The sequence below is a fragment of the Choristoneura fumiferana genome, chromosome 5 (assembly GCF_025370935.1).
Source record: "Choristoneura fumiferana chromosome 5, NRCan_CFum_1, whole genome shotgun sequence".
Taxonomy (NCBI): Eukaryota; Metazoa; Arthropoda; class Insecta; order Lepidoptera; family Tortricidae; genus Choristoneura; species Choristoneura fumiferana.
Genome location: NC_133476.1, coordinates 5328941 through 5356743, shown reverse-complemented (window position 1 = coordinate 5356743; position 27803 = coordinate 5328941). Strand labels below are relative to the sequence as shown.

General features: G+C 36.6%; 3 protein-coding genes across 3 annotated transcripts in view; 2 read left to right on the top strand and 1 right to left on the bottom strand.

Moving 5' to 3' along the window:
• The first annotated feature begins 4311 nt into the window (after positions 1-4311).
• DAT (Sodium-dependent dopamine transporter) overlaps positions 4312-27803 on the top strand; it is a 39001-nt gene continuing 15509 nt past the window's right edge. Inside the window, exons 1-2 of the mRNA XM_074087585.1 lie at positions 4312-4443; positions 10550-10721. Coding sequence (XP_073943686.1) covers positions 10577-10721 — 145 coding nt within the window. The 5' untranslated portion in view covers positions 4312-4443; positions 10550-10576. The remainder of the gene's footprint in view (positions 4444-10549; positions 10722-27803) is intronic.
• On the bottom strand, positions 16437-18390 carry LOC141427970 (uncharacterized). The gene has a single exon (XM_074087588.1). It carries the CDS (start codon positions 18129-18131, stop codon positions 16458-16460), a length of 1674 nt encoding a protein of 557 aa, XP_073943689.1. The 5' UTR covers positions 18132-18390; the 3' UTR covers positions 16437-16457.
• LOC141427969 (uncharacterized) lies at positions 21211-22621 on the top strand. Its single transcript, XM_074087587.1, has 2 exons — positions 21211-21831; positions 22569-22621. Exons 1-2 carry the CDS (start codon positions 21303-21305, stop codon positions 22574-22576), a joined length of 537 nt encoding a protein of 178 aa, XP_073943688.1. The 5' UTR covers positions 21211-21302; the 3' UTR covers positions 22577-22621.

Sequence of the window (27803 nt, the reverse complement as noted above, 5' to 3'; positions counted from 1 at the left end):
ACGAAAGTGAGAGGGACGGTACGATACGAACTTCGTTTTTCGAATTTCGTAATAGCACTGCTGCATCGCGATACTTCTCAGCCTATTATTTGTAACACAACGTCAATATTTCATGTCATGTTTGAGAAAAAGTAATAGGCTGAGAAGTATCGCGCTGCAGGCGCTGGGGCTCGCCTGCCTGCGCGCGGTCACTCTAGCGGCCTGCAAAGAGATTTCATACAACTTTGCAGGCCGCAGGCCGGCAATGCGACCGTCTTGCGTTTCATTCAACGCGCGCTCTGCGACACGGCGCACGCCTACACCCAGCACCACCTCCTGCAGCCGCCGCCAGCAGCCAGCTCGACACGTGCGTTCACAACAGGGCGACCAGACTAGCGCCCCACCATGCTTGATTTCTTGTTTTTTTATTTTATTTCATGTCATGTTTGAGAAAAGCATTATACAAGCCTCGGCCGGAACGTGGGGTTGCCGCCGTTGCCGGCCTCTACAGTAATGTACACCTATGCTCTAGTGCACAGTACCAAGGTAATAAGGTGTCAACAGCCATAAACAAAGAAGTTTCTTTATATGTTTTTAATAATTTTTAATTTATATAAAACTGAAAATCAATCAAATCAATAAGAATTAAAAAATCTAATTATATAGTACCTAATGCATGAAAAATAAAAGGTACATTACATAGTCAGTGAACAATTGTTTCCACTGTTGCATTTTCATTTCCTCGCAATCGAAGTGAAAAGCAGTGTAAAACTCGAGCATTAAACCCATTTTCCCCTCTACGTGTCTATATTAAATCCACCCTCGCCGTACCGGCTCGGGTGGCTATATGAACGTTTTGGGTAAAAAGTTAAAATTACTCGTTTTATGCTCTTGTACAATCTACTATTTATTGAGTTAATAATTAAATAAATAAATAAGAAATATCGCATGTATTCAGAATTTGTTATCTGTAAGTAACTAAAAACATTTAGGCTAAATTAAAAAATACCTAACTAATATTATTAGAAACTTGTTTTAACAATGTGACTTCGTAGGTTCTAATCGGTTTCAAAGTAGAGCGAGCAACGTAATCAGTATGGCTATATTTGGTACAAGTGGCGGTATGGAATGGAGTAGGTATGTATGGAGATTTACGAAGATGCGGAAGCACAAACTATATTACTTATAGAGAACTGACGTTAATGGCAGAGATGTTTTACTGTTTAAAAAATGCTGGCTGGTTTTTAAACATTAGAGGAAATTTAACATCTAATTAGAATAGGACCTATCGCTTTTTTTATTAAAATTAACTCAAGGTTAGGTAGGGGAAGGTAGCCTAAAGCGGGTGGCCCGCCTAAAGCGGGTATATAAGCGCTTTTACACAGTAGTGTCTATGTGAACATCGCGAGCATGGACGTACTACCCAAACGGGACCAAGTACTCTGAAAATTCGTTTAATTTAAATCGATCGATGAAATCGTTGTAAGATGAACCTTGGCTACAAATCACTTAAAAAAAAGAGTGAAAAATAAGTAGTTAAAGAAAGATTTAACAAAAAAATTTAAAGGACTCCAAAAAATATTCTTAACAAAAAATTTAACCGACTACAAAACCATGAAAATAAATTTCTACTAGTTTGAAGTCCAATATAGTTTATGTAATGTAGGGACTATAGCTCCACTCCAGCTAGCTCGTGCTGCGACATCGACTTCAATCAAACTACTAGAAAATTATTTTCAAGGTCTTTAATTGTAATCGGTTATATTTTATGTAAAAAAAATGATAATGTGGTTGTGTTCCGCACAGTTTAATTCACCGAGAGAGCGTGAAGCACGAGCGAACACCAGCTTCACAGCTTGGGCAAGACTGCTTTCGTATTTCTTTCTGTCCGGCGGACGTCCAGCTGTTCTCTTTCAGAAGTATTTTCTCAACTGTTTCTCGCTAAATTATATAGCATAAAGATCAGGGGAATAAGCCATACCAAGAAACAGCTCAAATAATCATAAAGACAGCAACCGTGATACGAGTATCTACAATAAAACATTTTATATCTTTATATGTCACTTAGCGATCAGGACTTTTCGTAAGAGCTTTACGCTAAGCTTCTGAGTGCTATGGGCGGGGCTTCTTTGGGGCGTGTCCATTTGGACCACGCCTACCACTTGTCGCGCCCGCCTTTGTATAAATTGAACATTTGGAAATATTGGTTTTCAGTTTCATAGAGGAGAATAAAAATTTATATACTTAATTGGAGAAAATGGATCGGCTCAAATGGTTTTATTTTAAAGTCCTGCGCTCTCTCTTTCTTCTCGAACAAAAGAGAAATTAGGAAAGGGATGTAATTATTACCTACTGGTGTCTGTTTTAATAACCATTTTATTAACTTCTCCTGTTACAAATCAAATGAATTAGGTAACAATTAATATACAATCAAGGAAACTAAAACGTGTCTCAGTGTCAAACCTTTTCGCAGTCAATTTCATCATGACTTCTTTGCCAGATGTAGGTAGGTATGCAGTGTTAAAATGCTATTTGCATTAAAAAGGTACCATTCTGATAAACAATTCAGTTTCTTCGACTGTACCTATATTTACCTGCCTATACTTAAGCTGATTTCGCAAATAGAGTTTGTTGACCAGCAGTGGTGTAGCGGTATAGCACGCGGTACGGAATACCGAGGACCTGGGTTCGATTCCCAGTGCTGGCCTTATTTTTCTGTTTTTTCTGTGCATCTATATTTCAGTTTGTATTTTCAATTTAGGTTTTACGGGATGACCGTAAAAGTAAAAATTTGGAATTGAAATAAAAAATACATAAAGATTCCAAAAAACAATCTTAAGAGTTTCACCCATTTTCAATTGATTGATTGATTTGACATCTGGTAGGTTTGCGTATAAATCCTAAAACAAAGCTACCTATAGTAATTTACCTACTTTAGGGGCTACACTAACACATAATTTATTCGCGCTTGTGGACATGGCAAAGATAGGCTTTATAGGCAATAAGTATAATATTTTTAATTATTTATGTGAATGTACGCTTATTCAAATATTTGATGACTCCAAGTCATTAATTTTATATCACATAAATTATAAATATTTACTGTATTTGTGTAGATAGAGGCGTAAAATAATTCCAACATTCCCAGTTTCTTTACGCCACTCGTCACCACAAAAATTGCAAATTACAAAAATAACACGACTTTATTGAGTTAACATTTTGGTCGTTTAAACAAAGTGATCACCAAAATTAGAGTTTCTAGTTTAATTATTTATTTTGAGGACTCCATACCTACTTTGAGATTTAATTTCAACAAAACGTGTATGAACATCGTAAATTTTATCAGAGTAGTTTTAACAAATGTCAAATGATAACCAAAAATATACAGCGTGTATTTTTGATACTACCTCAAACTGTAACCAGACGAAGGTTTAAGTGCTGTGAACCGATATCAAAACACATTGTTAATTTAGAATTAACTACCAGAGCGTAATTAATTTTAGAAATATTTTCGAGCTGTAATGTACCTAATGCGTATGACATATAAATGACAATGACAACTATTTACATTATCATTCAATTTTATTAACCATTATAAGTTATGTTTTAGCAATTGAGTTAAACATTTTATTGTCCAGCATGAATTGAGCTAGAAACACAAATTTTCTTGTATGTTTAAAATTTCACCGTGTTTAACCCGTGAGTCCTACCGTAGCTACTTTATATTTACAATTTTTTTTTAATAACTGCCGAATGTACTTTAAAACATACAAATTATTCAATGAACAAAAACTTCAAATATAGTTTAGTTATGTTTTCCAAAATTACAAAACTTAATTCTCTCATCTACGTCTTATGCACTACATCAGTTAGAAAAAGTCAATATCGTTTTCAATGTACCATCAGCCAAATATGTGGTCTACCACATTAAAGTTGATAATCGTTTGCATGTCATAAAACAATAATACCAATAGACGTGAAAGTTCGACTTTAGCGACATATTCATTTGATAGTAGGAACTTGTTTAAAAATTGATAGACCACTTATTTGGCTGGTGGTACCTACAAGACCTCATAATTAAGCCTAGACAAAGGTTTTCTAATAAATAATCAAAGGTGTTCAATACAGCTCTCGCACGGCACGTGTTAACCGACTAGATACTTAGGTAATCTCTTCGAAAACAAAACACACAACTGTAAATAACCCTCATTTGGGCAGTCGGGTAAAAAACCGAACCATGATTTACGAAGAATTCACTAGCAACATTCTTCATGGAAAACGATAAGCGCTCTTCGCCTCTTCACTCATGACTCCCCAGTTTATATGTAGGTGTGTATCTGGGGTGGCGCCCGGCGCCCGAGGGCGGTGCTGGCGCCTTGCCGGCGCCTGCGGGCCCCGCGGCACTCGGCACTCGGCAGCGCGCCGTGCGGACATGGCGCGACCACTACGCCCGCCGACCCGCACGTAAGTAACTCTACTTTCTTTACACGAGTATCTAGTATCCAAACTTTTAGGTACGTAAGTAAATAACTATTAAGCTTTTATCCGCAAGTATTTACTTTTGCGTAGGTAGTAAATTAAGCTTTGTAGTAAAGTATCTAGTTGATACTATTAACCACCAACTTTAATTAAAAAAACCGGAAAAGTGCATATCGGGTGATATCGGGCCAGAGCATTTGAAACAAAAAAAACCGTTTAAAAACCGTGTGTAAAATCCCTTTTTAGTGCAACTCTTCAAGGAAATCTACCTATCTGTCAAATTTTAGGTTCCTCATAGTTCAAGCTTGGTTCAAGAGGTGAAAGGCTGGCCGTTAGTCATTCAGTAACGTTACCTCTTTATAGGTATGAATTGTCCGAATGTTTTAAAATTACTTTGTCTGGAATATTTCAACAGACGAGTGGGCATAATCACTTTACAGGGGGTAAAGGTTTTACATCTGATTTTTTCATTCATAATTAGGCACGTACCTACATATTTAGTTAACATGAAACACTTTGAACATAGATCAATGTATGGAAAAAATTGTTAATAATGACCAATTTAAAAAGTTAGGAAAGCATTTTATAGGAGTCAAACTAGCCCACCATCTACTAAAAGACTTTGGATTAACTTTAAAATACCTTAGCTACTCATACTTAAGAGAAATTTTCTCTACGTAAATTTTCTTTAACTATAAGGAGAGTTACGTCATTACGCTTTTTCCTAGAAACGTAACGTAACAGTTTTTTGGCAAGTATTTAACTGTTATGAAAATTTACTTTGGTATAAACCAGGTTGGTTTTGTTTCAAATGGATACTAAAACTTCGTAATTAAGTAGGTACCTACGGTTCTTTAGATATCGAACTCGTTTGCTTCGAGAAAGAGATTTTATAAAACGATAATTTATGTTGTTAGTTTTATACAAAAATCGTCGTTTATCGCTTTAGTCTGTGCTTGGTATCGTAAGCGTTACCTATTCGAAACAGTTTTCTCCGCGTAAAACTAACCTGTTGAAAGTTAAGAGTAAACAGTAAAAGCTCCGAACAAGTAGGTTCTCAATTAATTTGTTTTATTTCCAGGTATTGTATTCAAATTCAATTTTTTCAAATTCTAATAATTTATTCAGTAAATAGGCCGCAATGGGCACTTTCACACGGTTTTTTTTTAAACTACCAGCGCTTCCTGAAAGACCATCATAGGCAAGAAGAATGCGCCGCATTCCTCGTTATGTATTGTTGGAGAGCTAAGAAAACGGTTATGTTTTTTAAATAATCTGCAAGCTAAGTTTCATAAAGTTTATTTTTATTTTTAAGGCATTTTAGTGGAATAAAATCTCAAAAAAATATTGTAATTATATCGTTACAGTTATTACAAAGAAAGAAATAATAGTAGGTAATAGAATTTTGATAATATCTACCACTAATATAAAAAGAAAACAAATCTAGATTTATTGTAAAGTAATATATATTTCTGCTGCTCCATCTCGAATTTCTTGATGATAGAAAAAAGCCATACCCCTAATTGTTTGTGTACAGCTAAATTTGAATCTCATACTTACGTGTTCCAATAAAGTTGTACATTACTACGGCCACATATGATTATCACATTACTTCTTTAATTTTATCAACGTCTCTACAAAAAAATCTACTTCGAAAAAGCTCTACTAGATGTCACTATCATATTCTATCTGATTCCTAAATCTTTTCTTGCAGCTATGATCTTCTCAATGCTAGATTTGATTCTTAGACGGCCACTAGGGAAGGGACATAAAGTATTAGTATAAATTTACGTGTGTTCCGGGGTGGAACTCTTCCATTGCACTACGGACGAGTTGCGCCCTAACTATTACGATCACTGATAGAGTTGCATTGACATCTATGTAGAGTTGACTAATTTTTGGAAGAGGGTTCAAATAAAACATGAATGGAAAGAAGCAGTTCTCGTTAAACTATTGCACGAAAGCCAGCCCAAGTATTCATTAAATCTCTGTATCTAAGTCAAGATAGTTTTAAGTATCGTGTCGTGTCCGGCCGAAACTAGTATTCGTAACCGAAAATTTAAATGCGATGGTTACTCTAATGTTTAATTTTTCAACTTTCGTTCAGTTTAGCTTTTGTAAATTATCTATTATGAGAACCAATTATTCAATAAATTGATAGTTTGGTAGAGCTGTAAAAATGATTAAGTATCTTTTAAAAAAAATGCAGTTGCACGGCTCCAGTATTATTTACAGTTTCAGTGAAAGCTACACCAAAACTCCAATTTAACGCAAAAACCCACCAAAACAGAATGTTCGATCCGGCACAACCAGTTTTTCTGTATCGCTTACTATTTCTGGTGTACAAAAAAGAGTATTTGTATTGTATTGTATTGTAAGTAGTACCTGGGCGATCGAGCTTTGCTCGGGCTAAGCCTCAATAATAAGCGTTTTCCCAGAGATAAGACCAAGCTAGATCGATTTTTCATCCCCGAAAACCCCAATACGCCAAACATCGAAACCGTTTTCGAGATCCCTGAAATATGTATACAAGAATAGCTCGTTTACAGGTAATAGATATTTGAAAATAATATATTTTATAAACTACAGTACTTAATCCCAAAAATGGTTGTAGAAATGACATTTTGTTTAATTCCCGTTAGATAGATGTCGTTGTCAGATTCTATTCGATTCCTACATCGCGCTATTAAGATTTTTCTTGTGACAATGACGCTTCTCGTACCTGTAAAACGGTACCAGCAGCACAGATGGCAACTCTACCATTGCACTTCGGATGAGCTGCCCATTATAGTACTTCATGATCGACTAATATTATTAATGAACATTAGTTTATAAGTAATTTTTGGAAGAGGGGATAACAAGCCTATGCGCTGCCCGCTCTTATATTCTAAAATAATAATAATATTTCGTACAATATAATTATGGACAAATTGCATTCGATGTTCGTTTGATGAATAATTTTTAAAAAACTATTTATGTACCTACTTACCTAATCCAAATTCTGGGATTTTACTAAATTCCTACAATTATTCCCGCAACTGATCTAATACTTTGTTTACGTTATAGTTAAAAAGGAATATTACACAACATGTAAAATTTCATGTCTCTCAACTTAGCGGTTAACATTTCGGGATTTCACATAGATCTCGTAAGAATATTCTGGTAAAAATAGCAAGAAGTTCACCTGTCCAGATAGTACGTATATTTCAAGCAAAGTTGTTGAGTCTAGTCTGTATAAAAAGTCAACTTCTTAGACGTAGACTTAGGTGGAATGGCATAGTGGAATAGGAATAGGAATGACAACTTTTTATGAACTGACATATTTTATTCAATAAATTATATTTTAATGTATCAAACGTATGTGAAACCTCAGGTGAAACAGTTCCTGAATGCGGCTTGTTTTTATTTATTTAAAATAACATCATGAAAGGCAAATGCAGAATAAAAATTCAAATGCAGAATTACAATTTTCGTACATAATACTGAGGGTTCTCTTTCGTTTGCCCGAATTTCATATGCCATAATGTATCCTTTTCTATAATTTTCATTTTCCATGAAGTAATTTATTTCTGAAATAGTATTTTCTTCAGAGTTGATTTAAACTAACCTAACCTAACCTATTGCATTCTATAAGATGACATTAAAAAAATCCTGAAACAAGTGAAATTCGGGCAAGTAAAGGTATACGAATCCTGAGATATTATCACTTTATACTAATGTGACTACTAATTAGTAACGATAATATAGATAACAATATGTACTTATCAATAATAAAACCTATTATTATCACAGCGGTAATTTGAGCACCAAATGTGACTTTTTTGTCATAAAGACCCCAAAATAGTGGAAAAATTTATAATAAGAATTTAAGCCCGGTTGAGAAGTAACGTAACAATTCTAGGAAAGTATCTCGAGACATCTGCAACATTTACAAAATGTGTTCATAAATTTTGTCTCTATTTTAGGGTCTAAAAAGTAGGTAGACCTGTCAGCGCTCGTAGGCTCGACGTCGTGCTTCACGCCGACATTCAATTTTCCCACGACTGTAGTGCCGACTGTTTTTCGGCGACGCTGCGCCTGACGCGTGACGCACTCGAGATTTCCGCGGTCAGGGTTGCCGAATGACGGACATGCTAAATGTTAGACACAACAAACTGAGGGTCCATTGCGTAACGTTTCTGACACTCGCGATCTCAATCAAATGACAGTTTTCGTATGCGAGTGTCAGAAATGTTACGCAATAGACCCTCTGATTCTTGTACCAGGATGGATCTTTTATGCTTTTGTCGACATCCATACCTTTGTCAAGGAAATCATAGTAAAATTGACCCTAGTGCGAGAATCAGTTTTTTCGACATTAGATACTTAAGTGTAAAATCTACATGTTTCAAATTAACTTTTTTTGCTAGGTTTTATGATTGAGATTGTAATATAAGTAATTTTTGTTTTTGTAATAAGTCTGGTAAAAAAAGTTGTTTTTTTGTTGACTATAGATAGGTATGTAATTGAATTCCATTAAATCTACATGGTAGGTACCTACTTCAAATTACAGTCAATCCGACCACTGGAGGTAAATTAAAAATAACATACAAAGATTTGAAAATAAAAAACAAATCGTCAGTTAAAAGAAAGATAAAATTGAATGTTTTTGATGATTTTGTATACTTACTAATCTGGGCACGCAGAATACTCGGTGAAATTTATCTAGATGTATGCTAGAAGAAACAGTTATTTTTCAAATTACTATGCGACTTTTTGCCAACCTTAGAAATCCCGATAATATAATTTATTGAATCAGGCGTTACTTTGCGGAGGTCCATATCAATGAACTAGCAAGGAAATTATTTTAGCCCACTAATATAATAAATGCGAAAGTTTGTAAGACTGTTTGTTTGTTTGTTACTTCATCAAGTCTAAACCGCTAAACCAATTTTGATAAAATTCGGTATACAGATAGTTTGAATCACGGGGAAGGACATAGGGTAGTTTTTATCCCGGAAAGTTAAATAGTTCCAGCGGGATAGGCAGATCTTTTAGACGGGGTTTTATACATCGCTTTGTATATTTTAGGTTAGTTCTTTTACCCACGACGGAAAGGAGAAATTATGCATTTAGAACGAGAGACTGTTTACATATTTATTCCTATATCTCCAGAACGTTTTTACATATTTTGATGCGGTTTTCTTTGATGAGTTTGTAGTTTATGTTATGGTGTTTGTGTTCATTGTTGTTTGAATATTAACTGTAAATAATAAAATAGTATTCAATTATCATCTGTAGCCAGCCCCTTATAGTGTTTCTTTAATTTTACTCTGTAATTTATATATATTTAGCGGCACAAAACTTAGCCCACTCCACATACAAAATTACTTACCTATTATTGCATATATTTGCGGGCCAGATTTTTTTGCCGCTTAGTATATATTTATTTTTGTAAGTAATTGTTAATTTTGTACCTAAAAATGACTTTTTGCCAAGTTTCTTGCGGCGCATTTTTCTTATGGCAATGATGGTATTTCCGAAAGCGCCCCGGTAGTTAAAAAAAAAGACGTGTAAAAGAGCCCTTTCCGACCTAAATACTTGCAGAATAAACAATTTTAATTAGATATTTTTAGTCTGTTGAAATACAAAAATGGAAGAGCAAATAAGGAGACAAATAGAACAAAACATTTAAATGAATATTATATTATTATTATTCGAATTAGTATTATAATAGAAACATACAATTTACAAATCCGAATCAACGTATATCTGGATAAGCCGCCAGCCCTAACCCCGGTCACTCGAGGGCTCTCCGTCCGTCCTAACATTTGTCACTTGACGCACTCGTTAATAGACAGTCCGGATATTTGCGTCCCGGTAAAGACCCGTATTTGCCCGGAGAGTTGGTTATCCGGGTATCAGGTAATTAGCGACCAAAGGTCAAGCACTAAGGCTTTTTGAAAAGGGTTCGTCAGTTGTTTTACTTGTTTTAGAGCGTCTTGTGGGTATTTTTAATCCTGCCTGACGCAAAATAGGGGTTTTAATCCTATACCCTCTAGCACAATAGCAAAATACCTTCAGTGCGTTGAAGAATTTCTTCATCCCGCAGGGTGGGGCGGCAACCGTGCCAGCACTGATGTCCCTCAAGACGCCGACGCCGGGCGCCGGCGAGCGCGAAACCTGGGGCAAGAAGGTAGACTTCCTGCTGTCCGTCATCGGGTTCGCCGTCGACCTGGCCAACGTGTGGCGCTTCCCCTACCTCTGCTACAAAAATGGAGGGGGTAAGTAATAATAATAATTTTCATCATCATTTGGACTATCAAGTCTAGTAGTCAGAGAACCCGACTACGAAGCTTGAGGTCCCGGGTTCGACCCCGGTCGGGGCAGATATTTGTATGAAATAAGTTTTGGTAAAAAAAACATTTTTAATACAAGCTTTTTCTGCCGACTGTACTTTTTGTTGACTGTATTTGCATTGCCGCCTTTGCATACCAAATTTCAAGTCGATGCCATTAACCATTGAACAGTTCCGTCCTGCGGAAACAATCCTGGCCGAACTACCAGGATGTGACTACCAGATTATTGTGTTGTCACGCATTTTAAATAAGTAATTATACCAAATTTCAAGTCAATCGAACTACTGAAAGGTGGTAGAGTTTAACTTGCCAGATTTGATTTCAGACAGACAGACAACGGGACAGGTGAAACTAAATAAAAGCTTTGTAAAATACGAATGTTTGTTCTCGAGTCTTGGGTGTTTAATATGTATTTAAGTATGTATCTCTCTATTTAAGTATGCCTATCCTTTGTAGACTTAGTACCCATAACATAAGCTTTGCCTACTTTGGGACTAGGTTAATAAGTGTCAAGTGTCCCTTGATATTTATTTATTTATCATCATATCAGCCATAGGACGACCAATGTTGGACATAGGCCGCCCCCATAGACCTCCAGTTAGTTGCTTCGGTTGGCAGCGGCTTGCATCCGCCGTGAACCTGCGGGTTTAACCAGGTCATCCGTCCATCTCGTTGGTGGAAGTCGCAGTCATATTGGATTATTCGCTGTATGTATACTGTCTATCTCACAACGGCCCATGGGCCCATGCTCAGGGCCCTCAATCTTATTTTTTAATTTCATTCTCTAAAGTAAAGTACAGGCAACATCAAGCCATGTTGTTCCAGCTAATAAATATGGTTATTTTTAACATATTGGTAGACGGTTTAAAAGAGACAGTGTCGGACCAAGTCAAAATTTTGCTAATTTAAAGCTTCCGCGCGTTGATTCAACCACAATACCAGGGCATGCAGATTACATATAGCTCTGGATAGGGAGATGTGGAAGTCAAGGGGAGAGGCCTTTGCCCAGCAGCGGGACACAGTTATAGGCTAAATATAATAATAATAACAATACATTATCTTAAGTTTAGTCTCCGATCCGACTCAACTTATTTTACTTCTAAATCGTACATTTCTTTCTTCAAAACTCAGTTAAGATGTTCTTAATCTCCATAATCACTCATAATGCAGTGCCTCACGTCCGCTCGCTATCCGAAGTGACAAGTGGGCGAGTGCGGTGAATGGAGTTAAGTGCCACTTGCGCCACTAATTGTTCCAGCGAGTACCTACCTTGTCTGTACTGTACTACTCTACTGTTCGTCTGGATTGTTCAATGTGGAGCTTACCTAGAATTTTCAGGTTACTGCTTGAGCAATTTTGATGAGGAGAATTTTCCAAGCTGGTTAAATGACATATTTATTATGTCAACATACTCGTAATGTAGGTACAACCTGTTCTGGGCCTGAAGCTTGAAGTTTTACAAAAAGCTTATATCTATAGTAGGTACTTTAGCACTTAGGTAAGGACGACCAGTTATTGACGATTTTACCCTACTTTTGTTTTGATTCTAAAACAAAAGCTATCGCCTATTTCAGAGCGGCATTATATTTACTTATTCAGAAAAATCTGATGAAAGCTGTTCAATTAGTGCAAGTATTTTAGGACGTCCATTTTAAAAATCGCGTGGAAAATATTGTTACTACTCAACTGTGAAATTATTTATTTTTACCTAGATAAGTAGGTAAGTATATACTTACTTAAATTTATTTCTTCATAAAAGTCACACGTGGCATTTCAAATAAGTACGTGAAAAATAAGGGATTCACAAAAAGATCACCAAGAAAAATAAAATTACAATAAAAACATGATCAAAATAAAAACAAAATCAATTATTTAAAACAACATTAAAAGTATGTCAATGAGTAAAATTAATTATCTTAATACTGTCAGCAATAAACAAGTACAACCTACACATACATAGTTAAATCAAACCTCAATTAATAAAAAAAATATCACATTGAGATATTTGTTACTTAAATACATCAACTGCTGTTTGACACTTGTATATCACCTTGATGATTGCCCGTGCAGCCTATGCCCCATGCACTCAAACTTCTGTAAGGTGGATTCGAGCACTCCACGCTGGAATTCATTAGGGCTGCCTCTGGCGTTGATTGTGAGTGGCTAGGGTTGCCAATTGTCAGCAATAAAAAAACTTGAATCATCTTTTACCCGTGCATTTTAGTGACTAACTCTCACAAAAAAAAACAATAAAACCCAAGAAAACAAGCAGTTTTTAGCCGCTTTGAAATAAATAAATAGTTAATCAATAAATTTGGCTAAGGGCCATGGACACGACGTATTTTTTAGGCGTCGATGTCGCGCAGTTAACCCGTGTTAACATGCTTCGAACGTACTTTTGTAGTGTTATCTTTTTGAGACGTTCGGCGCCGTGAACGTGCGCTCAGAAAATGCCGTATGCAGAATCCCTAACATGTGACGTCATATTTCAGTATTACCTTAAAAAACCTACGAGGGAATCACATTTAAACGGGCCCTAAAAGGTACGTCAATTGATTGCTGTGACTAGCTAGTGTCATCAACTGAGGTTGTCAATGATCGTTGCAAAACAAGAATGACACTCAGGGACAGCGATGACATTTACTGCCACTAGTGCCACTGTCATAAGTGTCATACCTGATCAGATTGGGGGTCCAAATCAATTGCTCGCTTTTTTGTAACAATTTCAATATAATTATATTAAAATTCAATAATTGCAGGAAAAGACTTAAAAAATACCTCTAAAAGGTTTTTAGATATACCTACTACGTTATAAATAAATAGGCAACCTTAAATAATTTCGCTGGCTAAGTAAGTATACCGTCCGTTGTCAGGTAAAAAGGTAAAGAGCAGAGTATTTAGTATCTAGTATCTAGTATCGGTTTCACTCTGACAACCCTATGCGCCGTCTCTGCATAATAGCCGGTTAACAACCAGCGCCTTGTCGTGGTCTCGAGCCCTACAGGAGCCCTAGGAGCCTCTAATTCACGTAAGAGCGCTGCAACAGTTCTAGATCGCGTTTTACGAGTATGGTGTGGGTGTAGTTTGTAACATAGGCGTAAATATCTATGAATGTATGTATGTGAACTCTTTATTGTATAAAACACAATTGACAAACTTTGAACTACTTGTACAATGGCGGACTTATCCCTTTAAGGGATCTCTACCAGTCAACCTTTAAGTAGATGAGAGGAGTAACCAGTAAATATCTATCTATACTTACATCATAAACACCACGAGGTTTAAAACGAAGTAATGTAGGTACACACACGCATTGTCTTTGTAAGGCAAGTGACAAAACGTTCATCTCAACGGAAATGAGCACTCCGACGCAGCGCGGTCGTCCGGAACCGACCCTAATGGGATTTGTTTGTGGACTTCTTTGCATGGCTGGCCCTCGGTAACATGCCGAGGACCATTTAATGCTAGCCGAGAACTTTAAGCGTCTTTCCAACCATCATCATCATATAACGTTTTCATCACCATCATCATATCAGCCGAAGGACGCCACTGATGGACATAGGCTTCCTCCATAAAATAAAATAAATAAATAATAAAAATACTTTATTTCAGACCAAACAAAAGTCCATATTTTTTGTTAGTAGCATTATTATAATTCTTCATTATTATTATTATTATTGTTTAAGACTTTTACATTTCTGAATCTAAATTAATTAAATTAAATTATTAAATTAAATAGACCATAGACCTCCAGTTACTTCCGTCGGAAGTGGCCAGCATCTAATCCACCGTGAACCGGCGGCTTTAAGCAGGTCATCGTCAATCTCGTTGGTGGACGGGGTCTATATTAATTCGCATAAATTAATTGTCCTAATTAATTAATAATGGCATAACGTTATATCGCATAATTATTGATTCACATGACATTAATTCGCATAACTGAATACGCATAATGTAAATGCACATAATTTGGATTTGCATAACGGTAAGTAGACATAAATTTAATTAGCATAACATTACTTTGCAAAAGTATAAAAGAGTACAAACATAAAATGATTATTTAAATTAAATTGTAAATTTAATTTGTCAAACAATAATACCTATAAAGTGTTACATTAAGTGAAAAATTGTTGCTAAAATTAAAATGATTATTGTTTTATCTACTCAAATCAATTAGATCTGAGAAGCGAATTACTATGTGAAAATATCTATTATTGGGCTATTATAAAAAAAATACCTAACATCGGTTTTGCCCTGAACAAGCTATTTCTCTCGCTAGATAAAATTATGCGTGTTCATTTTATAACAGTTTAAGTTATAGTTAATAATGTTCTGCATAATTTAAATTATGCGGATTCATTATTATGCTAAATAAGTGTTATGATGCTTCTTTATAATTATGCAAGTTCGCTGTTATGCACAATTAAGCTATGCCAAATCTGTTATGCGAAATCATATTAAGACAAATAATGTTATGCGAAATAAGGGGCACCCTGGTGGACGTCCTACGCTGCACTTGTTGAAGTTGTTGATTTCCTAGTTGTATATGTACTTTTTCTACTGATTGTAATTTTTGTTGACTGTATTTGCGTCGTCCTCCAAATTACGTCTCAACTTCTCAAGTCGATGCCGGAACTGTTGAAGAGTTCTGTCCTGCGGAGACGATCCTAGCTGAACCATTAGAATTTTACTACCAGAGGCCGAATTGCCCAACGTTTCTGACGCTCGCGATCCGCAATCAAATGACAGTTTTTGTACTTATGCGAAATCTGTCATTTGATTGCGATCGCGACTTTCAGAAACGTGGCAATAGGGGCTCAGATTGTTGTATTGTTATCAAAATAAACAAATTTTGCCAAATTTCATCTCAATCGGATATCAGAAAGTGATCGAATAATGGTTTGAAAACTTTTAAACAATAACTTGTACATAGTACAGTCACCATCACCAATATCTGACATATAAAGCGTGCATAAATATCTGATGCGACTCTATTTCTCCCTAGAAATAGTCGCATCAGATATTAGTGATAATAATATGGTAGAACGAGGACGTGTATTTTTGCACACTCCGCTGTGGCAGATTAAATAACTGTACAAAGTAGTACAAACAAACAAAGCTTGTAAGAAGTAAAGTTATTTGGATGGTTCAAAAAAGGAGGAGGATCTATGGTTGATCTGTATATTTTTTTTAGTTTCAGTGTCATCTATTTATGCAAAAAGGTACAATCAGCAAAAAAACTCTAATTAAAAATGAAATATTTTGGTAACATTATTTCATTTCTAATTTTAATTTACATACATTTTTCGTTTGCGAGTGAATTTTGATTGACTTTTTAATTGAATGAACCTATAGATATGAGTATTGTCAGAAATAGTACAGTAGGTAGATATAATGTAGATAAGTAGTTTATTTCAAGAGTATATCATAATATAGTCTTAACAAACTAAAATAGTGTCTAAAAACTTGAACACAATTAAAATCACAAAAATTAGGATAAAAGTTAGCTCAAAAAAAGGTACAATGTAATAAAAATAAAGTTAAATAAATTATAGGAAATTAGGTATGATTATTAATACATATTGTTATAAAAAATAAAGCTAAATAAATTACAAAATCAGATATTTAAAATATATGTATAAAAAATTATAAAACTATCGATCATTTGCCTTTTTTTCCTTTTTTGCCTTTTGTTTCTGGTTCTGGTGGCGGCGGCGGAGGCTCCGGCTCAGGTTCGGGCGGCGGCGTCGGAGGCGCCTTTCTGTCCGGCCACATGCGCCGCACGTAGTCCTCTATCGCCTGCAAACTCACTATCGGTGGCTTACCAGGCCGGTGCGCGAATGTTACCCCTAACTCGTTTATCAAATCATCGCTCAAATCCACTTCTCTAATCGAAAACTCATCGATCAACCGCGAAAGCGGCATCGCCGGCTCAGGAATTTCTTTCCGTAACTGCAGGAAGAACGCCCCGATATCTATTTTGTTCTTTTTCCTGTTCCTCATCATCACAAAGTCAATTCTATTGAGAAGCAGTGGCCGCGGATCAGGCCATTGAATAGTGTAGTTTTCCAAAACTCCGCCGTAGATAATTTTAAAGTTCTTACGGAACGTCTTGCTCTTAACGGTCTCGAGGGTTCTGATAAATTTTTTGCTCACCCAAATGCCATCCATCAATAAATTTTGAACCTTTACTCTAGGACGGAGCATCCCCTCGATGACATATTGAGAATCCTGGGGAGTCAAAGGGTTGAATGATAAATTTAAAGTCGTCAATTTCTTACATTTGATTAAACTATCAATCAGTGGTGGTATATCGTCATTGCAGAATCTGTTATTACTCAGATCTAGGACTTTGAGGGGGCCAACGTTTGCCATTAACGTCTGGATAGCTTCTGCTATGCGAGTTCCCTGTAAGCCATTCCAGGACAGGTCCAGTTCCTGTAGAACGGTGCTCGTTGCGAGTTCCTCCAGCATTTTGTTTGCTCCTGGTACGTTGAGCATGTTACCCGAAAGGTTCCAGTACGTCATTTTATTTCTGTAAGATAAACTTTCCCAGAGAGCTAAGACTGCTTGCCTGCCTAACTTATTTCTGCTCAAATTTACGCGTGGAATAATGCAGCCTTTTACTATGTGATCTGCGAAAAATTGCCCTCCTTCTTCGCCGAGCTCGTTCCTGGAAACGTTAAGCATCTTCAATGTAGTATTGACGATCATCCCGCTACCTAGTCGCAGCATGCCTGATGCTCTGATGCGACATCCGCTAAGATCTAGTTCTTGCAGAGTTGTATTTGTCACTAACATCTGTCCCAAATGATATGCTGCATCGTCGTTGAGGAAATTATCAGTCAGTGTGAAGCGTTTAACTGATTTGTTGTACTGGAGTGCCATAGCCATAGCCCGGACTCCCATTGGATTGACGCCGTAGTAGCTTAAATTGATCTCGTCGTTGGACAATTGTTTGTAGAACAATCCAACGGGGCACAGGTTCATTTCCTTGCAGACGGCTAAGTAGAGTTTCTCGCCGTCGTCGGGATATATGATTGGTTGCTCGGGCGCATTAAGGGCCTGTCTGATGCCGGGGTCGGCGACTGGGGGGTAGTTGTAGTAGTGGTGTCGAAAGACTTCGCTATCTGATTGAGCGATGTACTTGGCGCATAATTCCTCACTACTCGGTTTGTACAGGCCTTGTAAAAAGAGCAGTTTCTTCTTGTTTTCCGTCGGAGCGTTTTCGTCAAGCGACGACCATTCGCTCATCGGCACCTCCACACTCTCTTCTTCCACATGCTCATACGCCAGGAGCTCCTCGACGGTCTCCTCGCTGTTGCTTTCTGACATGGTTTTCGGTAGGTATTTAGGGATAGTTTTAATGAAATAAAAAAATACGTATAAAATACAAATAAATCACAAAAGTTATGTATGAAACATATTATGAAAAACTTCAAAATGTCATTCTTGTTGTTGTTGTTTTTTAAAAGAATATGGCTCTCTCCATTGGCGGACAATTTTGTCAGTTTAAAGAAGGTTTTGCCGTTGTACGGTAAAAAAAATCTAGAAAATGAAATATGAGAGTTAGGTATAGATAGACGAATGATGACAGCACTAATTCCAAAAAATAATAACAAGAGTAATCATTGGTAAACGTCAAAAATGTTTTTTCTTTAAAGATTTGAGATGAGAGTTTTACAAATCATACAAAGAGGAAAAAATCATTATGTAACTCGTTTGGATTGTGACCCCGCAATGTATCGGTGCTGGCATGATTTTACTGGAATAATGTGAACCAGGCATTATACAGGTGAAATTGGGAACGTGATACAAAATTAGCGTTACTCAGTTAATGCAGGACAGTGTAATGCACTAACTCATTTGTTGAAATTAGATTAGTCTGATAAAATTTGCAATTTCCACACACGAGCTTGCGATTTATTAATTTATACAATGTATAGAAACATTACAACAATTTATACCAAATTATTATAAAAAAAAAACATATTCAAAATTGTACCCTGTATAACGCCCTCAGGGCCAGGCAAATTTTACTATTTTATTATCTACTACTACACTATTCAAATTAATTTGGCCTGCAGTCATCAGCTGCACCGCACCGCACCCAATTTTTGTTCACCGCCCGCCCGCACACAAAGTTTCCTAACACTTAATTGCATCCTGGTCTTTGGTCGCAGCCCTTTGCCGTCCACCGGTAATTGACAATCAAAACGCCCTTTAAGCGCCACGAGAACTTCGTTAGCGTCTCGATGTAGGAAAATTATCGTAATAATGGGAGGGGTAATAAGATAATGTACCGAGTAAGGTCATCCCGGCACGATCGCCGGCTCCGGTAACCTGATTAAACGGCAATCGTGACTGTTGAAACGTCTTTTGACGTTTGAAGCGAGATTGCCTGGGGAAATGTATTTAGTGCCGCTGCGAGCTAAAGTGACAGGAAGTAATTGAATAGCTGCCGAGGCGCGTACGAAGTCGATATGTGGATGTTTTAATTATTAAAAAGTGAAGTACGGACGATTTATTTTATACCCTTAATTTTTTTTCATTCAAGAAAAGCATACCTAATGAATGATGAAATGATTGTAATCCATTTATCAATTTCTTATTTTGTACTCAAGAGAAGCTAAAACAGAGGGGTTTCATTGCGTCATTGTAGCATTCAGTTGTTGTTTCCAAATGTAAGAATCGATTTGGAAGCTTCGCTAATGCTCCACTAATAAATTAAAAAATACATAAGTACGTATAACTACTTCACTTCGTTCATAAGCCGAACAAATATTTTTTTTCATTATTTATTTCTAGAAGTCTTATCGCGTTGGTATGTACATACCTAAATGTCGATAATTATCCACACATTTATATTTTGTGCTTAGATAAATTTGTTTTATCGCAAAACACTTACACCGACCAAAACTCGAAGCCGTCCTTAATTGGCGCTAGCCGGGGCCCAGTTGTGATTCAGTCTATAATTGATTGGGGGCACTTCATCACGGGTGCCATTCATCACACGTGACATATTATAGCTGTTATGCCACCCTTATAGCTTTAATTGACTTATATCGCTTAATAGATGTTGCGACTACTTTGTAGAATACTATGTTCACATTTTTGTGCAACTATGCACAAAAAACTTGTAAGTATGTCTTGGATAAAATAAACATACCGAATGTTGTTATTAGACGAAATTGGAAAAGTAGGACAATAAAGTTATTATTCATTGCACTTTGACAGATCATTGAATATGATGGTAAATTTCCCACACGAGTATACTGTACTCATGTCATGTACAGTCGAGTTCATAAACTTGTGAGCAAAATTTTTTGAATATCTGAACACGACTATTGTTAACTGCGTAGAAGCGTATTCAGATATTTTTTATTGAATTATTGCTCACAATCTTATGAACTCAACTGTACATGACATGAGTACAGTATACTCGTGTGGAAAATTAACTTAAGTCAATGATCTGTCATTTAAGTCATATGTAGTAGTAACGTGTCCGTACCTATAGATAAGTCAACGATCTACATTGGAAAATTGACAATGGTGTCACAGTAATTCTGTGCATACCTTAATTTTTTTCTGCTGTTTTTAAGGCAAATGATCTTTACCTGTATTTTTATTAAAAAAATATAGAGCAAGTAACAATGCTGCTGTCTGCAAATCAGAAAACTAACTCGAGGTTTTTGTCTTTATTGCGTGCAATGGAGATTAAATTATTAAAAGGTGATTAAACTCCTCTTGTACTTTACCTACTCACTGATTTATACATAGACATGTTGCTTATTTGCGTTTAGGTAGAGTAGGTACAACGAAAAGTAGAAACGTGAATGTTCTTAGTAACTCACATTTCTTACGCAAAGTGCACGAATAAGCTAGTAATTTTATATAGAATATTTTAGTTACTTACTTTTTAAACCGTTTTCGATACTTATGTAGTTATCATACGCCACTTGACGCCGCTCTTGTCGAATACCGACGGACTGGCGGTTGAAAAGCTCAAATTGCTGTTGTCAAGTTATGAACTTATGACGGGGTAACTGGAGAAGTTTGAAGTTACGTTACAACCGTTTAGGTTAAAGTACATACAGGACAAGTTTGTGATACACACACTAAATACTAATTAATTGGCGCAAGTGCTTCCGGTTGATTTACTAATAAAGTGCTTCTTCGGGTAGAAATATGAAATGAGACACCATTTAATGATTACTTACTAATACGAGTATAATTAGTATTAACAATAAGGATAACTTAAGTCATTAAAATGACTTAATAAATTATTTGTACATAGTAGGTAGTATTCCAAACTTCTTAGTCGAGATGTTTGTCTAATTCGTGATAAAAGCCTCTTTTATCACCATGCAAAAGAAAAAATACGTTGACAATGTTTTGACATCATTGTCACAAAAAAATATTTCAGATGTCGTAAGAACATAATTAAATTTTTATTTGTATTTTTATATTTTATATGCATTTTGAGTGAGTCCTTAAATAACTATCATGTCACAGAATTCAGATGAAAGCGAACCGGAGACGATAATTCTGTTTGAGTACGTAGAAAAAGATTCAATCGAAGATCCGCGAAGCGAATGGTCGTCGCTATTAATAGAAAAGCCAGAAGAGAATAAAAATAAACTATTACATGCTAAGGGTCTATACTCCCCGGGCAGTGGTGAAGTTTGTGGCAAATACATAGCCCTTTCGGATAGCGATGTTCTACGCCATTGCCATTATAACTACCCTGTGGTTGTTGACCCTGGAATAGAAGACGCACTTTTCAACCCTGAGAAACCCATAGTGTATCCTGCGAATGGACAAGCTCGATATCTCGCTCTCTGCGAAGAAATGAAGCAATGTCCAGTCGGTATTTTCTACAAAGGTTTGCTAGCTGATGAAATCGATCTCAGCTACTATGGTGTCCATCTTATGGGAGTCCAAGCAATGACCAAGGCGTTGGCGTACAACACCAATGTTAAACGCTTCTCTCTGGCTGATAATTTTCTAAACGACGATGCGTGTTTCCATCTCGGTGAGCTTTTGAATATTAACTGGACAATAACTGAACTGAATCTAGCAGGATGCCGTATTAAACCAAGCGGGGTACGCAATTTGGTCGCTGGCTTACCCGCAAACCGTACTCTGGTCAAACTGGATCTCACTGGAAATGAATTAGGAGAAAAGGGTGGTGAAAACTTTTCCGAACTTATACTTCAAGGATCCTCTATTTCACAAATAAATCTGAGTAAAAATAAATTAGGCCAATATGCCGCCCAAGCTTTAGCTGAAGCAATATACGTAACGAATAATCTAACACACTTGAATTTGTCATGGAACTTCCTCAATACACCAAATGTTACGAAAATTCTAGACGAGATTAGCAATAACAGCGTTTTAAATGAGCTTAATTTATCGTGGAATAGTTTAGAAGGCGTCCGCATAGCCAAAGCTATTCAGAATCTACTAAAAGTAGCTCCTCTAACTATTTTAGATCTCAGTAACAACAGGTTTTGCAATGACGCCACTCCATTGTTGGTATCACAATTAAACAAATGTAAGACACTTGTGACATTAGATCTATCCTATAATCCTTTAACTACTGTGGACGCTAATGTTGTCATTGAGAAGATGCTTCAAAACACTGTCAAAGTGCAAAATGTTTTAATGAAAAACGTTTATGTTGATAAGTCATTTATAAAAACTCTCGAGAAGGTTAAAGAAATGGATTTACGGGATAACTTTACTGTTGTTTATGATCGTGTGTTGCAGAATTATGACATAAAAGGACCTGATATGCGAGAGTTATTGTTGAAAAGAGCAGCCTTTCTTAGTAGAAGTAATAAAAAGCACAGATTTGATATTGCTCTGGTGTTTTTGCAACTGAGGAAGGACCATCCGATATCATTTATTTCCGTAAGCGAATTGTTGCAATATTTTAAGAGGCGTGGTGTTGCTTCGAATGGAGATTTGGTGGAGGAGTTAGGGGAAGCTTTTCCAGGGCCTAAGGGTAAACAACCTACCTTAGACTTGGCAGCTATTGTTGATTTCGTGCAACGTCTTTGGCCGGAGACGAAGCTGCCACCTACACCACCACCGGAGCCCGAGAAAGAACCAGAGCCACTGCCAGAGTCACGTACAAAAAAGAAAAGAGAAATTACTTTACAGAAATTAGGGAAAAAAGAGAAGCGTAAAAAGAAAATCAAGCGTTCTTAATTCTTTTGTACGAACTTTTGAGTTAGATTTACTACCTACTTAATACTTTTTAAATTTTACCGGTATAGTTTTAAGTGTAAATTTATTTTAATTTTTGTATTTTTTATGGCTAAGAATAAATAATCAACCGGTATAGTTTTAGTACGTACTCATAATTATTTTTGCTGTCTTTATTATTTATTATGGTACTTATAAATAAATGAATATATTTTGTGAAAACATAAACTTTTCTTGGATATAATTCAAATAATCAACAGGTTAAAGAAAATAGAAATAAAAAAAAAATTGCAGTACCTAAGGACATTAAATAAGTATGCTATTGCTAGAGCAATTAAAGCGCTTAAAGCATTTAAATATAAGCGCAAAATAGATAGGTACTGCGATATTATATGTATACTTGGAGAGATAAAGGACCATATATAATTTTGATCCTTGTTTCGACTAAAATTTACTTAGGTTAGGTTAGTCAAAGCAAATTATTTAAAATATAGGATTTTAATAATACTGACATACTTTCAGTGGCGTATAGCTAGGTGCGGACAAGGGCCCCGATGCATATAGAGAAAGAATCGGATCCTCGCCCTCTTTCCACGAAGCTAAGATAGCATAAGAATGAAAGAGCCTGCTCACAAGTTTTTTTTCCTCTCTCTTTTTCTTTTATGCTCCTCTCTTTTTAACCCCCGACGAAAAAGAGGGGTGTTATAAGTTTGACCGCTATGTGTGTGTGTCTGTGTGTCTGTCTGTGGCACCGTAGCTCTTAAACGGGTGGACCGATTTGAATGCGGTTTTTTTTATTTGAAAGCTGGTTTTCTAGCGATGGATCTTAGACATGATTTATCAAAATCGGTTCAGCCGTTTCAAGATCATCAGATCTTTTGTTCGCTGCGGTAGGAATCTTAGACGCATAATGGATATTTACTTTACTTTCAAACATATTTGGGACCTAAAATTTGAAACACCCATGTATGCTATATAGCTATGCAAGATTATGGAATTCTCGGCCTGATGCTGCAGCCAGGATATCCAGAACACTAGTAGGTACACTCTTAATAAAACTATAGCAGATATATCGTGTTTGGGTTCGTTTTGATCAGTATTTGATTCTACAAACAATGCAATGGTGGCAACAGGATGAGCTGATGCTGCAGCCAGGATATCTAGCACAATAGTACACTCTTTAAAAAATAATAGCACATATGTCGTGTTTGGATTCGTTTTGATCAGTAATTGATTCTACATACAATGCAGTGGTGGCAACACGACGAGCTGATGCTGCAGCCAGGATATGCAGCACACTAGTATACTCTTGGAAAAATAATAGCAGATATGTCGTGTTTGATTCCTTTTGATCAGTATTTGATTCTACATACAATGCAATGGTGGCAACAAGATGAGCTGATGCTGCAGCCAGGATATCCAACACACTAGTACAGTTTAAAAAAATATATATCAGTTTAAAAAACATAAAATAAAAACTTAAATTTAAAATTTAAAAAACCCCCGACGTAAAAAACGCCAGCAAAAATAAAAATAAAAACGCCCGAAAAAAACGCTGCTTGAAAAGACAATTAAAAAGTAAAAAATAATTATGCGCTACCTAGCTGTTGCCCGCGACTTCATCTGCGAAGAATTCGTTTATCTCTATCCCGCGGGGACTATGCTGATTTCCCGCAAAATTAGCCTAAGTTAATTTAGTATAAAGTATCTAGTAATATTTTTTTATCTAAGCGTTGTCGGTGTCGGGGGACCGCTAAGGTTAATACTTTAAAAAAATACAACATATTTACTTTCATGTTAACCTTAGCGGTCCCCCGACACCGACAACGCTTAGATAAAAAAATATTACTAGATACTTTATACTAAATTAACTTAGGCTAATTTTGCGGGAAATCAGCATAGTCCCCGCGGGATAGAGATAAACGAATTCTTCGCAGATGAAGTCGCGGGCAACAGCTAGGTAGCGCATAATTATTTTTTACTTTTTAATTGTCTTTTCAAGCAGCGTTTTTTTCGGGCGTTTTTATTTTTATTTTTGCTGGCGTTTTTTATCAAAGCATAGGTTAGAGGGCCCCTACGCTACTGCATACTTCATATAGTTTATGAATGAGGCCTAAGTCCAACATTGGACGTCCTACGTCTGATATGATAATGATGATGAGTATGATGACTTCTTATACCCATTACAGTCCAGCACTACTGCCCTATAATCATAAACTTAATATTACTAGCGTAAATTAAGTTTATGCCTATAATAGCTACATTTCCGTTGGCGTTGAGACAATTCCGATAAAGACCCGAATGATTTAATACCGGTGGAAATCTCATAACACCCAATCATCCGGCGTCCACCGGGATACCGGATAATGCCCCGGGTATAGAGACGATTCGATTACACTCACCTCGGCCCGTCTTGAGCCGGTAGGGTCACTTCAGTTTGAATTTGATTTAAGTTGCTGAATGCTGATAAACTTAAGGATTCAGTTGTATCAGAACATCGAGCATACGGCGATCGATTTCGATGCGTTTTTTTACGTAAAATAGCTATGTCTCATAAAAATCGGTTTAGCCGTTTTTGACATATTGAACTTTTAAATAACAATGTAATGGATTTTACAACTGTTATAAGTTGTTTAGATTATGTACTATTGCGTGCACTGAGTACAGATCTGTTCACTCACGAAGGCGCGGCCCTCCACAGCTAAGTATCAATGTGTACGAGTAAACCTCGTATTTACACGTTGTCTTAGTCTCAGTGTGCGTGACTTGACGTACGGATACGTTTAAAACTACAATTATAAAATTGATTTGAACCGATTGATTGAATTGATTGAACAGATCTGTAGGCAGCATTAGTGCTAGTGGAACACGGTGTGACGCAAACCACCAATTGCCTACCCTGGAATCAACCCAACGTACACCAACTGTTATTCAAATCCAAAAATGACGATTCATAAACAAAAATGTGTTCAAAACTTCTAAAATAAGTAGTTCGAGAAAATAGCTTCCAAGGCGCGCGACTCGCGTCTTAAAGCCCCATTATCCGCTAAGTGTACTAAAAGTCCCCAAGTCACTCGGCCGACTTTCAGCGAGTTCCTTTACAATGCCTCCCTTTATCCGGACCTGTTGCATCCGGCAATAAAGTAAATCCACCCCGGCCTCCCCTTCACTTGGCGCATAATGCGAGGAGGTCGGGGATTGTTTGAATAATCATTTCGATAGTGCAGTATAATACGGTTATGGGCTTCTTTGGTCGTGTTCCGTTTGAAATTTTTGATCGTGATCGACTTAGAATATATTTATTCCAATAGTGCACTATGCCTAGGAAATACCACAATTAAAATCTCTTTTTTATTTATTTATTTAGGTACAGTTTTTACATAATAGGTTTTACAAAGTTCGCCACTTTTGGAAACCTCTAGGGTTTCAGTAATAGGTTGGCGAGATCACGCAGTTCGTTGTTATGTGGCCTTCACAACAACTTTTTCTGTTATACAAAGAAAAAAAAATATTATAAATTATTATCAGGTACTTTACGCCATCCGACAGAATATAAATTCACAAGAATACGTCTCATTATCTTAAACGGAAACGTCTTGTTCACCGTTTGGGCGGTTCCGTAGTCGTTTACACCCACACGTTACTTGGAAACTGGCGATGATAGTAAATACTGTGTTGACTTGATAATTTAACCCAGTGATTCCCAAAGTGGTCCAGGTGGACCCCCAGGGGTCCACGGGAGACTTGCTGGGGGTCTACGTAGGCGTGAACAAAAAATGGGGGTCCATAAGATGTTAATGGGGGTCCACGAAAATTTATCTGCTTTTGATAGTAAAGAGCCAAAATGTAAGCATAGTTTTTATAAGTGCCTACCTACATTGTTTTAAGTACCTAACTAAGCAGATAATATTTTAATAGGGCAAGCGACTGGACAGAACTCAGAAGCGACACAATTTTTATTTTTTGGCGACTTTAAGAATGCGGTAGAAATGTAGCAGCAGGGGGTCCACCGAAACCAGTAAAATTTTGAAAGTGGTCCACGAGAAAAATAAGTTTGGGAACTACTGATTTAACCCCACATTCATCATCATCATTTCAGCCGTTGGACGTCCACTGCAAGACATAGGCCTCTCCCGTAGACCTCCAGTTGTTTCGGTTGGCAGCGGCTTGAAAAAATTGTGCTTTGATTTGAGGTTTATGACGGGGGGGGGGGGGTTTGCCAATACTCGCCACGGTTGCCCCCACATTATATCAGTATCAGACTTATAGATTATATTATATCAGTGGTAAAAAAGTATTGTTTTTGGGAGGTAGTCATTTATTCCTAGCTGTTTCCTCCTGGCTCCATCTGCGAAAAATTCGTTTATCGCTATCCTGGGAGAACTTTTCGAGACAAAACTATTCTATGTCCTTTCCGGGAACAATTTTAATCTTAATCGGTTCAGCGGTTTAAACGTGAAGAGATAACAGACAGATAGACTAGACAAACAGATAAAATTTCTTTCGCATTTATAATATTAGTAAGAATTAGATACCTATGTGTGTCGACTCGGTATTTATTTGTTTATTTTTCATATTGTTTAGGTGAATTATAAATTTCGGCCCTTTTATCTTTCCACTGTAGTGTCTGCTCTTGTTTCTGATATTCTTTCAATCGTTCAAAGGTTAACTGGAAGAGATCCCTTTAAGGGATAAGTTCGCCTTGGTACATCTTTTTCTCTTGTCAACAGTTATTTTAACATGTTTTATGTACAATAAAGAGCTATACAATACAATACTACAGTCTTCTTTAAA